This window comes from Esox lucius, chromosome 2, assembly GCF_011004845.1.
Source record: "Esox lucius isolate fEsoLuc1 chromosome 2, fEsoLuc1.pri, whole genome shotgun sequence".
NCBI lineage: Eukaryota > Metazoa > Chordata > Actinopteri > Esociformes > Esocidae > Esox > Esox lucius.
Window position 1 is genome coordinate 561,804 of NC_047570.1, and position 13,887 is coordinate 575,690.

The 13,887-nt window shown below is 38.1% G+C and overlaps 1 protein-coding gene across 6 annotated transcripts in view; it reads right to left on the reverse strand.

Annotated features, from left to right (window-relative positions):
- The window catches only part of LOC105031116 (protein kinase C-binding protein NELL1), a 781,285-nt gene that overhangs the window by 164,342 nt on the left and 603,056 nt on the right, over positions 1-13,887 (reverse strand). For all 6 annotated transcript variants that reach the window (XR_003782803.2, XR_004576720.1, XM_029124715.2 and 3 more), the window contains one exon: positions 9,822-9,917. Coding sequence is in view for 4 of the 6 variants with exons in the window: in XM_029124715.2 (XP_028980548.1) it covers positions 9,822-9,917 (96 nt within the window). In the remaining 2 variants the exon portion in view is untranslated. The remainder of the gene's footprint in view (positions 1-9,821; positions 9,918-13,887) is intronic.

Here is a 13,887-nt window from a genome sequence, read left to right on the forward strand (position 1 = left end):
ATATCAGTCTGTGTGTATTGAATGAATATAAGATACAAGTTTCACTTTTTTAATGGAATTACTGAAATAAACAACTTTTTGATGATATTCTAATTATACAACCAGCAACTGTACAGTGGGGAGAACAAGTATTTGATACACTGTCGATTTTGCAGGTTTTCCCACTTAAAAAGCATGTAGAAGTCTGTCATTTTTATCATAGGTACTCTTCAACTGTGAGTGACGGAATCTAAAACAAAAATCCAGAAAATCACATTGTATGATTTTTAAGTAATTCATTTGCATTTTATTGCATGACATAAGTATTTCATACATCAGAAAAGCAGAACTTAATATTTGGTACAGAGACCTTTGTTTGCAATTACAAAGATCATACATTTCCTGTAGTTCTTGACCAGGTTTGCACACACTGCAGCAGGGATTTTGGCCCACTCCTCCATACAGACCTTCTCCAGATCCTTCAGGTTTCGGGGCTGTTGCTGGGCAATACAAACTTTCATCTCCCTCCAAAGATTTTCTATTGGGTTCAGGTCTGGAGACTGGCTAAGCCACTCCAGGACCGTGAGATGCTTCTCACGGAGCCACTCCTTAGTTGCCCTGGCTGTGTGTTTCGGGTTGTAGACATGCTGGAAGACCCAGCCACGACCCATCTTCAATGCTCTTACTGAGGGAAGGAGGTTGTTGGCCAAGATCTTGCGATACATGGCCCATTCCATTCCCCCCTCAATATGATGCAGTCGTTCTGTCCCCTTTGCATAAAAGCATCCCCAAAGAATGATGTTTCCACCTCCATGCTTCACGGTTGGGATGGTGTTCTTGGGGTTGTACTCATTCTTCTTCTTCCTCCAAACACGGCGAGTGGAGTTTAGACCAAAAAGCTCAATTTTGGTCTCATCAGACCACATGACCTTCTCCCATTCCTCCTCTGGATCATCCAGATGGTCATTGGCAAACTCCAGACGGGCCTGGACATGCACTGGCTTGAGCAGGGGGATCTTGCGTGCGCTGCAGGATTTTGACGGCGTAGTGTGTTACTAATGGTTTTCTTTGAGACTGTGGTCCCAGCTCTCTTCAGGTCATTGACCAGGTCCTGCCGTGTAGTTCTGGGCTGATCCCTCACCTTTCTCATGATCATTGATACCCCACGAGGTGAGATCTTGCATGGAGCCCCAGACTGAGGGAGATTGACCGTCATCTTGAACTTTTTCAATTTTCTAATAATTGTGCCAACAGTTGTTCCCTTCTCACCAAGCTGCTTGCCTATTGTCCTGTAGCCCAACCCAGCCTTGTGCAGGTCTACAATTTTATCCCTGATGTCCTTACACAGCTCTCTGGTCTTGGTCATTGTGGAGAGGTTGGAGTCTGTTTGATTGAGTGTGTGGACAGGTGTCTTTTTTACAGGTAACGAGTTCAAACAGGTGCATTTAATACAGGTAATGAGTGGAGAACAGGAGGGCTTCCTAAAGAAAAACTAACTGGTCTGTGAGAGCCGGAATTCTTACTGGTTGGTAGGTGATCAAATACTTATTTCATGCAATAAAATGCTAATTAATTATAAAAAAATCATACAATGTTATGTATGAAATCATACAATGTGACCTCTACATTATTTGTAAGTAGGAATACCTGCAAAATATGCAGTGTATCAAATACTTGTTCTCCCCACTGTACTTTTGATAGGGGATGTGGAATCTGAGCATTAACAATTACAATATGAATGTACGTTTCATTAGAAGTTAATGTGTCTAAATAATGAGAACAACAGAAACATCTCTGTTTAGATTATCTCTCTGTAGGTTGTGCTCTAATGACCGTAGACATTTTTATGATGGCCATATGGCATGGGGGCTACTGTCTTGGAAACCTGATCTTTGCTATGTAGAAACACCCTTAATGTATAGGCTAGCTGGTAACCAACATTACAGTGAGAAGAGACTGACTGCGATGAGATTGAGGTTGTGTAAGGAAGACCAGGTCCATAACCTCATGAACAAGACTTTCTAATGCTGCAATAAATAATATAATTTCTCTCTCCCTTGACAAACGGGTATGCTAATTATTACAACCACTATACGAAATGGCCGATTTCTAACAGGGAGTAGAACATAATTCCTTTCCAACTAGTACACATGCCTGTGGCAGACGTCTACAGTATCCTAGATGGGTTATGGCTAAAAGGAATACAGCTAATTTCAAAGTGACATCATACTCTTGCTCAAGACTTTTCACCCAATAGCTAAGCTATTGTTACAATTATTGTTGTAGTATGTTTTCCTGGCTGTTAACCCTGAGTTAGTGGTAAAAATGCCTTTTAACTAACATTAATGCCCCTGGAATGTTAACTTTAATGCCCCAACTGTTTTGCATCAAGGTGCTAAATGACAATGAGTAGCTCCTCACTGCCAAAAACTATTCATGACAGATGTATGACACTGATTGTAACTAACATGGGGAACAAAACTATTCTAAGCTTATTTTGAGTAAGATAGCACCATACAGGAAAAATTACTTTGTACTATCATATACATTATTGGAGTGATCACTTTGCTGCAGCAAGCGACAAAAGTAGGTGACTACAAAGTATCTAATATCAGGGTTACTGCTAAATGACTTGACATTATTCACTGAAACTAAGTTACTATCTAGGCTACATGCTCTGGGGCAAAGCAAAAAATTGATTAAGTCAAAACTGAATGATTCAGAAAATGTTCTTCACTCGCATGTGTGTGATGTCCCTTCTAACTATGACTCGTGAGATGGGGAGACGTTACATGTAGAACATCAAGATGAGGTTGGCTGTGCATGTAGAAGTTTGAATGGAATGTTCACTAGACTGTCATGTGTCGTATGGTGGCACAGCAGTGTCACTGGGTCAGCCATTAATCATGTGCACCTCAAATTAGATAATGTTTCTCTCTAGCGAAGCAGATCTGAATGCAATATAAGAGGAATCTTCACCGACCTGCAGACATTCTATACAGCTCAACCAATTGAACACCTATGGACATTTTTTAATAGACATGTTTGACTGTGCTTTCCAACACCATCACCAAATTGGAGAAAATCTGACGTTACATCTCTCCATTGTTCCAGAGACTCGTATAATCTATTGCCATGGCACACTGATGCTGTTTAGGCGGCTTGCGCTGGCAAACACCTTCCTGAGATACTTTGTTTTTTTCTTCTTTAATTTAGCAAAAGATGGCAGTAGGAAAATAACAGGTTTAGATCATCAGAAAGCATTAAAGGTATTTCAAGCCAATAAAAAGGTCCTGATTGAGTAATGCAAATATGTGAATACTACAGAAATCTTACATTTAGGAACATACCAGTCCTGATCAACTCTCTCACCCTGTTGTGCACACCAACAATATAGAGCTAGCCATAGTGAGATACAGTAATCTAAAATATTTAGCTTGTTGTTGGCTGCTAACATTACACTCCCACTGCAGCCTAGCAACTAACTACTGGCCTGAAGTGAAAACCATTTCCGCTGAAAATCAGGTGAATACTACAGTACACAGACTCTAGCTAGGATTCAATTTAGTTTGCTTATTTTCTTATTACATTTAGTTGTTACTTAGCTGTGTAATTGAACTAGCTATGTACCGCTAGCCTAGTTGAAGTTGCTTTAGTCACAAAAGTAATAATACATTGTTTTTTAAATTTGAACAGTAAAATGTTAAATTGTGACTATGAAAATTGTACTGTCACATTATGATCTGTATTGTAGTATAGCATTCTGTAGCATTGGAGCATTCTTGACATTTTTTTATGTGTTAACACAATGTGCTCTGTTGAAGTATAGGAATGTATGCTTGTTTATGTTAAGATAAACAGATGTTCTTTTGCTCTCTGTACACAGGAAGTCACGTTCATTCAAAGCGTGACAGTAAGTACCCAATGGGATTACAGTAATTCTGTCATTTATGTCTATAAATCTGAGGTACGAACGGAAGTTCTTTGAGATTGCCTTTACGAAGGCACCGTGTATGAAGACCGGGTCTGTAACCTCACGAACAAGACTATCAAATGCTGCAATAAATAATTGAATTACTATCCCTTGACGACCGGATACGCAATCATTATTTCAACCACTTTACGAAACGGCAGATTTCTAATAGCATGCTACCGCGACCTTATGGATAAGTTTTAACGATTCTACTGAAAATAACTGAAAAGTGAGTCGTAAAATTACACCATATAACGAACTGTCAAGTTTGCATGAGCATTTGGTAGTTGAAGAAGACCTGGTTACTCCCTGACTAGGCCACAAATAAAATGGTGCAAAAATCTCCAGGGGTGGATAAATTGGAGAGAAGCGCTAAACGGTATTTTGGTGACAATGCTTATTGTTTTAGGCGATTATACAGTGACTTGTACAAGTAAAATATATTGGCGTCCACTTGTACAAATACGACGGGAGGAGGAGTGCAACCTCTGACGCGCATGGTGCGTTCATGTTTAAATTTAATGGCGTAAATAGGACACCATCGAGAACGAAAAGGATTATTAACAATGATGTCTGGAATCGAAATGGACCGAAAGCTAAACAAGATAGATTCTGAAGAAGGCATGAATGGGTACAGACGAAAAGTAAAGTCAAGATGGCCGAGAAAGGACAACAATCGCAAAGATGGAAAGGAGACATTCAAAACGGACACATTTCTATTTTATTTGACCACCTGGCTGACCGACAGTAGTCACAAGATAGTCTCTTTCATGGGACCCAGCAATCTGGATGATACAAGGAACTGACGTGAACTTTCATAATCATTGAATCAGAGTTCTTAAATGTTTATTTCCTAAAATGTATCGTACCTAACTATTAAATGAAGCTGGAACTTATCAAGGAAATCCGATTACCACGTTAATATTACATGGAGTTTGAAAAGCACTTTGATGATATATAGCATGTTTTAATAGGCATCCGAGAGCCTGTTTTGTTCTGTCATGCTTGAACATGTTTTAATAGGTATTCAAGAAATAGCCTGTTTGTTGTGCTTTGTCCTTTTCACTATGTAATTTGAGACAATGCATTGATTGGTTTGATAATGTTTCAATCCGTAAGGCCTCAAGGGGGGTTTCAGGACAATGTGGTTAGGCCTTTACCAGGCCCACCACATGGTAATTTGCATCCACGTGCTGAGCTGTTTGCTAGCACACATGGGTACATCTAAACCTAGTGAATTAGAAATTGGTACAATGACGACTTTCTAATATGGTAAAATAGCCTCAGGGTTTTCTTACAAAAGGTTAAAATATAGTTTTCTCTCTCCTTGTATATTATATAAGTGATAGAATGAAGAATCCACATGGTGATCATTTTTTAAGTTAAGAAAGACACTGTCCCATGAGGACTGAATTTGAATCCAAAATAGTCATAGCCTATGAAAAGGGTAATACCAGCCAAAGCGAGTTTACTCCCCACAATAAAATTTGATATTGTATCTTAAATACGGAATTGAGTTTGTTGAAATAATATAGTTTCTCTTTTATTTGTATTTACAATGATAACTGGGATAATACTTGTATTTTAAAACTAACGCCTGATACTTGTTAATGGAGTTTAAATTCTAAAATAGTCTTTTTAATGGCTAACTATAAATGGGTGAAGCTAAGGGCTCCAGGAAGGGGGTCAGACCCCATAGGATGGCCCAAACCATTGTTTTCCATTAAATCAGGGCAGCAAGGGTTACATTTGGGTTCAGACTGGTCTCACCTGTGGTAATTTATTCATGAGCTTATTCAGTTTTGGGATAATCAAACATTAAATGAAAGCTAAATATCTTTTTCTCTCAATAGCTTTAATGTTGATATTTATGATTTTTAAATCAAAGTAGAGACCTAAAGTCATCCCCCATTGTTGATGACAAAACAATCTTAATGTCAGTAGAACCACAGATGTGGTGAAAAAAATGCATAAAAGTTATGATTTAGGGTTTGGCTAATCGCCAATATTGGACTAAAAATGAATCAAAGTTTGTGAATTCCGTAAATATAGGAGGTTAATCAAGACAATGTTTGTGTTCGTCATGAGGTAGTTTGGCCATGCCTGTAAAAATGCTACATTTGTGTGCTGTAGATGTGCTAATACAATCGCCCTGGTGGTTACAGCAGGTAAACCACTGCAACATGGGCTGGAGTTGTTCACTCCTACAATTTAGTTGCGCAGCTTATCTCTTAGTAGGCAAACCATTTTGTTGTTGGGCATGTGCCACGGAACTACAGGATTTTATAGATGCATTATAGCCAATTTCCCAGACCTGTGTGATTGTACTGTGGTAAAGTCAAATTGGAGAGCTGTTTAGCTATGAAAGACAATTGTGTCAATGGGTTATATGGTTTATAATTCCTTCGCACAAGTGACTGTGTTGCACACTGATGTCTTTGATGGCCAGTGTGGGTTCAGGATGGCGCCTCTTGTGGCCGTATTTGTCGTCCTGTTTCACTCATGGTGTCACTTTCCATTTACTTAATGACGCAGGAGCAGGAGGGATGTATGTTATGATAATTGATTATGTTCGGACAGAGTTGAGCTTAGGGCTCAAAGCAAATTAAATGGGTACTTATGAGGAGTTACATGAAAGAAATTTTTTTTTTGCAAAGGTACGATTGGCCTCTGTTATTTTTCACATTTTACATTCACAGGATTTGTTTTAATTGGTTAATTTGGAAATGGTTTTGTTTGACGTAAGGTCTAATTGACGTAACATTTTAATGGCTGAATAGAATAGATCTAACTTTTTTTTGGCTAAGCAAAGTCAAATCTAAGATTTTATTCCATTGTTAGTTGCTATCGGGCATAAATATAGCACAAGGAATCAAACATCAACCAACCAGTTCTGGATGGAAAAGGAAATTCGACACAGACTATTATAAAAACTTAACTTGATAGGGTGTAAGCTTCATTCTAATGATGGAACTTCTGAGATCCACAAGTTTTCAGGACTAATCTATTGTCTTCATTGTTGGGAGTTGACGGAACCATACCCAGTGATGAAAGTCCGATGGACTGTTGAACTACTCTAATCATCATTTTGGAGTTATACTTTCAACACATCAGGACATCACAACCCCTTTTCTGATGACACATCACGTCACTGACTGGACACAGACAACTGAGAGTATGAGTACCAGCAACATGTTCAAGAAGGATTTCTACAACCACTGTGGTTGAATCTGTTCCAAATCTTCTACATACATGGCAGAACGATGCCAGGGTCAGATCACTTGGCTTCACGCTCCATTTCTAGATTAATCATCGAAAGCAAGATGAGAGGAGAATCCACCACACTCCTGAAGGACTCCACATGTTATGGGTCAGATTACCACGGGCCAGTTGACTGGAAAGGTCATATGGTCTCAACACAGTGGAAGACTGTTGTGTTAATCTTGAATTGGTGAAGTGTTGGAAACTCACTATTCCACTACAAAACCTGGGTCCACATCACACTGACTGGAATAACTGATATTGGAATTTTACATCACTGATACAAGACAAAGAAAACTGAAAACAAGAACTACAGGACACTTGATTGGAAACCAACTTAATTCCTTACAATCTAAGATTTTCCTAAATTAATTGATATGGTGATATGGTGAAGGTTTGTTTCTCACAAGTCAGGTGGGAAACTGTACGATGACAATCCTGATATTGGACTTTGTATTTTCCTCAATATCCTTAATGATCAACATTATGATGGTATGTTTGTATAGGGAATTGTTCCCTGTTAAAGCTAGACGTTTTACCTATTTAAAGGTAGAATCTTTCACAGTACAACAGGATATGCAAGTCTTTTGTATTATATTGTTGCATGGTTCATGATAACATAAGTGTATGGGCCTTTTCTTTTCATTCCGAATTTAATTGTACTTGTAATGTTTTATCAAACCTAATGTTTTTCTATAAATGTTTGATAGGCGGAGTGTTGAGGTATATGAATGTATGGTTGTTTATGTTTAGATAACAAAAGAACATCTGTTTATCTGTACCCAGGGAGTCAAGTTCATTCAAAGCGTGACAATAAGTCACCAATGGGCTTACAGTCATTCTGACCTCTGTCTATAAAGTTGAGGTATGACTGGAATTTCTTTGAGATTGAGTGAGATGAGATTGAGTTTGTAAGGTATTGTGTATGAAGACCAGGTCTGTAACCTCATGAACAAGACTATCAAATGGTGCATTAAATAATTGAATTACTCTCTCCCTTGACGACCGGGTACGCAATCATTATTTCAACCACTATACGAAACGGCTGATTTCTAACAGCTCTAACAAATTTCCTGTTATTTTTGACCAAATTAAACTTGTTTAGACTATCAAATTGTAACTTTCTCATAATTGAACAATTGCATTGTTTTTGTCAATGCTATTTAATGTGATCTGCACTTTGTAACTAACTACATTTACAGTCAGTTACCTAGTGCACTATGTTAATAATTAGTATAGTAATAAACTAGCTAAGCTAAAGTTGGTTTATTCACTATCTAATTATATTTATTTCTTATCTATCTCATCTACATGGAAAACATAGAAAATTATGTTGTTTTGGGGATTTTTAGGTTTTAAACATTTTGCCTATAGTAGACATTTGGTTAGACTATCAAACTGACTATCAAACCTGGAAAAACATACATTTCAGTCTCCATTTTTCTGTGATGTTTTATTACTATCTCGTTCTCTGTGCTTGTGTAATTTTAAGAACTTGATGGCAAGGTATCCAATAGCCTAATGAGCTTGATAATAACTTGTTCTTAATCTCTTTTGTCTTTTAATTTTACCCACAGACAACAGCAGTTAGATCCAAAAGGCTTAGCTGTTTTCTGTTATTGCTGTTATGAAAAAATATATTACCCATTCAAACCAAATTCAATGTAACATTTATTTTGTAACCTAATGTTAATGTGAAAACACAACCCATACTACATTTTCCTGATGTACAGTATCATGTATACAATACAGCATGAATGTCTAAAAACAGGTAATTTGTGAATTTGACAGCTCTAATGCAGTTCCACCTGCAAGACCAAAAATAAAAATATTTTGCAGATGTGAGCTAGCCCAGATCCAAATTGCAAGTTTTTGACCTGGCTCGTTCCTGAAGTTGCATGCTATCATATAAGGCCAAAACTGCACACAGAGATCATCAAAATATTATGGACAATATTAAGCCTTATGATCACTGGGCCACACTGCCTCCTGTCCCTGTCCCATGTTCCTTACATGCAGTATTTCTGATCAAATTAGTATGAACAAATATATCCTAGTGTCCTCACACACATAACACAAAAAACACACATAACACTTCCACGTCTGTGTCATTAAATGTTATTTGTATGTGTGTAATCATTCCAAACTGGTTAATCGTGCATGTGGGTATGTGGCCAGTTCATTGTCTTTTGATTTGGCCAGAGCAAAGTATGTAAAGCCATGGCAACAGGGCTATGAAAGTGTGCTCTCCATGCCTTGACTTTGGAGGATCACCTCCATCTCAAAGAGGACCCGAGAGAGACCTTGGCTATATTAACACAGCAGTGGAGTACCCAGTGAGTTGTCCCCCTTAAACTCCTTCCCTGGGCTTTGTCTTAGCACCTTTAAAAGAAATGCAAGGAAATTGATGATACCTTGCTTTGATACATAAGGGACACTACTCCAAGAGTAAAAAGCTGTGTGTCTTATAAGAGTCTGAGGACAATTGAAATAATGGTGTATCACAATAGCATTGTGCTGCTTGCCCTTGCCACAGTCATATAGTGTGGAGTTGGTATTGCAAACAGCGGTGTTTTGTAGTTCTGAGTAGTCATACAGTCAGTTGTACCTGTCTCACAGTGGCGTCCTGTAAAGCCTGAGGGGCAGACACAGATGTTGGGTGACACACAGGTACCTCCGCTTCTACAACCCTCCTCACAGAATGCTGGAGAGAGAATAGAAAAAAAATATGTACATAAGAATACAGAGAAACAGAAGCACATAGAACATATACAGCTGTGAATACTGTTCTGCTCTCCTTTTCTTTTTTATAACCTGATAAAAAGGGTGATAAATAGAACTATAGTTTTTTTTAGATAGTCCCCAAAGGCAAACTTTATTTGGTGATAAGAACTCAGTGACAACTGCTGATGTAAAAAGGGCTTCATAAAACAAATTTGATTCATTCGGTTTACAAAGTGTTCTGCTTAGGATCCTGCCTTGTACAATATATGGAAAAGGATTAAAGGAATAACAAATAGATGTACTCCTAAGTATTCCCAAAGTTCACATCTACCTTTTTGTGTTTGGAGATTTTCTTTTTAAAACCAAAAAACACTCACAGGGCAGTCTAGGAATTATAAACAAAAATAAACAGTGTTTGGTTTCTGTTCATAAAAAAAAGAAAAAGTTAAAAGAGATCCCTGACTACCTCTTTCTCCCAGGCACTCCAACCTACCACCACCCTCCCAATTACACTGCCCCTCTCTTGTGATCCACAGTTGGTAAAAGCATGATGCTTGTAACTCCAGGATTATGGGTTTGATTCCCGTGGCGGGCACTAGGAAAAAGTACATACATATTTGCACTCAGTACTAAGTTGCTCGGAATAAGAGTTTCTGCTAAATGACATAAATGTAAATGTATTGCTTAGATGAAGGGGCCACTGTGTTGGTCCCAGCTGGACGGAACTGTTCCGCTCCATGTTTTCTGTGTGTCTTTGGTTTGTCATGTCCTTGTTTGGTCTTTCCTGTTCTCGTTTCAGTTAATTGGTTTATTCCTTTCACCTGTGTTTAGCCCCCACCTGTTTCTGTTCACCTTTAGTCCGTGTATTTAGTTCAGTCATTTTCTTCCTGTCGGTCATTGTTGTATTGTGATGTTCCAGTGTTCCAGTCTGTCTTTTGTTTTCATTTTTTGTTCTCGTTAAAAGCTCCTTCTTTCAACCCTGTGCTTGCCTCTGTCCCTGTGAAAACGTTACAGCCACAAAGCCAAAGGTACATACAAAAAGCTGAGCAAATCAAAGGCACATTCTGAAATATGACAGTGACTTCATTATACCCATATGTCATTTGGTTTTAATCTGCGCAAAACCTTGAACTGTATAAGATTGTCTTAAGTTAATTGAACATGTTTTCATGTACAGCTATCCTCCCAGTCTGTTATTGAAATTTCCGTGCATAGCTGCTACTCCCATTTTGCACTGAGGGTGGACTTGCAGATTTAAATATGTCAAACAAAAGGGATGTTTTGTTGAGGCAGGGCACATTTTCAAGCATCCATTTAACATAGAAGGATGTATTGTTTTTTTGGTAAAGTATACAGGAGCCACACTCAAGTGTGACCAATGTAGTATGTCATTATGGGAACATTTTTACTCCCAAGTTTTCACACTGATGTTTGGCATTAATTACAAGAAAGAAAACAAGAAAGAATCAAAGACAATGAATGTCTTAGATTCAGAAGAGTTCCACATAACATTTCTTGCCTTGTTGGCTCCTGTTTCCCAAAATTATTCTTTAGTTAAAATCCATTTTGAAATAATTTTGCTAAGAACCAGCTTGGAACCATTTCCCTCAACAAATGGTCGCTGTGCATTACCACCTATTTACAGTAAAGCCATTGTCATTTTTATTATCCCTCAATTTCTAATGAACACCATTATCATAGGGAGAAAATATTTGTTTTCATCCATTCTCAGTAGAGGGTGAGGTGAGCTCACAAGGGATATTTTGCATCCTATGGCAAACTAGTGTGATAGTGTAAAGTCTGCTGACCACTGTGCCTCTTTTCTTCTGGGCTGATGTTACACTGAACAGTCACTTACATTCCAACTCTGAGGTTTAAACTTAAAAAGGTGGGATTTGCATTTCAAACTGGTAAATGACACCTACTCGTAGATCAGCTATAGTGCTGGAGGGCTGAAACACTTCAGGGGTTGTTTGCACCTGGAAGATAACCAGGTTAGAATAAGTGTTAGGTTTGAAGATTAGAAACCCAGAATGATTTTGGCCCTCCAGAACAATAGTTGAATAGCCTTGACGTAGACCATGGGTTTCAAATATAAACCAAACAGTTTCACCATTTATCAATCGCTGGTGGTCAAGTTGATTAAGTATAACAAATAACTGGTTTCAAATACCTGGCAAATCTAAGGGATACTGTGACCAGTGCTTTGAATGTACAGGATGTAATTCATCAATTAAAGTGACAGAGAGAAGGTGCGAGTGAGAGAGTGGAAGACAAAGGACTTGTTTATATTATGGGTGGGAGAATAAAATGCTTAATACACTTATCTTGGTCTGCATAATCATTTCCATAGCGTTTGAATTAACACCGGCATGTTTGACACACCACCCGGATAGAGATCGACAATCGCAATAACCAAGCGATATCTGTGCAAACTGCACAGAAACCTGATACATTTCCGTTAGAATTGTTTACACAGTTGCAAAGCTCCAGGGGAGCCCTGTCGAAAATTTGGCACACGCTACCGTGGAAGGTGGCATCTCGAGCTATCAATATATTTAAGTTAACACAAAATAATATACCGTCTCAAGTCTTGCTCAATACGTCTTGGATGTAGCATGTAGCATAACGTGAATGAGCCCAAAGATTGTTAGGAAAGAAGGCAATCTGCAGGAAGGGTGGGGAGGTGAAAGGTAATGGAATTAAGACAGCGAGAAGGAAAGTAAGGAAGGATTCAACCTAAAAAGAGAGTTAATTGAGGACATGTTCATTAACTTTAAATTTAGTATTTCTAGGCTTAATTAATGACAGACATTTAAATGTCTACATGTGTAACAAATACACACACACACTCACACACACACACACATGCACTACCTTTCAAAGGTTTGGGGTCAAATTTCCTTTATTTTTAATTTTTTCTACATAAAATAACATCAAATTGAACAGAATTGCAGTATAGACATTTTTAATGATGTAAATGATCATTGTAGCTGGAAATGGCAGATTTCATAAGGAATATCTAAATAGACATACAAAGGCCCATTATCAGCAACAATCAGTCCTGTGATTCAATGGCACGTTATGTTTGCTAATCCAAGTTTATCACTTTAAAAGGTTAATTGATCATTAGAAAACCTTTTTGCAATTATGTTAGCACAGCTGAAAACTGTTGTGCTGATTAAAGAAGCAATAAAACTCGCCTTCTTTAAACTAGTTGTGTATCTGGAGCATCAGCAATTTTGGGTTTGATTACAGGTGCAAAATGTTCAGAAACAATGAGCTTTCTTCTGAAACTTGTCGGTCTATTCTTGTTCTGAGAAATATGCTATTCCATGCAAGTAATTGCCAAGAAACTGAAGATCTCCTTCAACGCTGTGTACTACTCCATTCACAGAGCAGCACAAAATGGGAGGCCCCGATGCACAACTGAGAGGGAGGACAAATACATTAGAGTTTCTAATTTGAAAAAGAGACGCCTCACAGGTCCTCAAATGGCAGCTTCATTAAGTTGAGCTTCATGTCTAAACATCAACAGTAATGAGGCAACTCCGGGAAACTGGTAATCTAGGCAGAGTTGCCAAGAAAAACAAAAGGGTCTGGCTGCGTGGGGCACTGTCAGGCAGGGCACTGTGGGCTCAATTGAGTTAACTTGTTACAGACACATTACAGTATTAGCTAGTTGCGCTTTGCAGTATTAGCTTTGGGAACCTGTAATAACGTAAAATAAAACAGACGAAAGAATAAAGTACTTAAAAATACAAAGATTCTTCAATTATGTTAGGTAAATAATTAGAATAGAATGAATCATGTTATGGAATTAATTACTATGTTAGCTAAAGTAGACAAAGTCAAAAAGAAGAAAAAGCGGTGGTATTAATCAAATCAATCAATCAAATGTATTTATAAAGCCCTTTTTACAACAGCAGTTTTCACAAAGTGCGTTACAG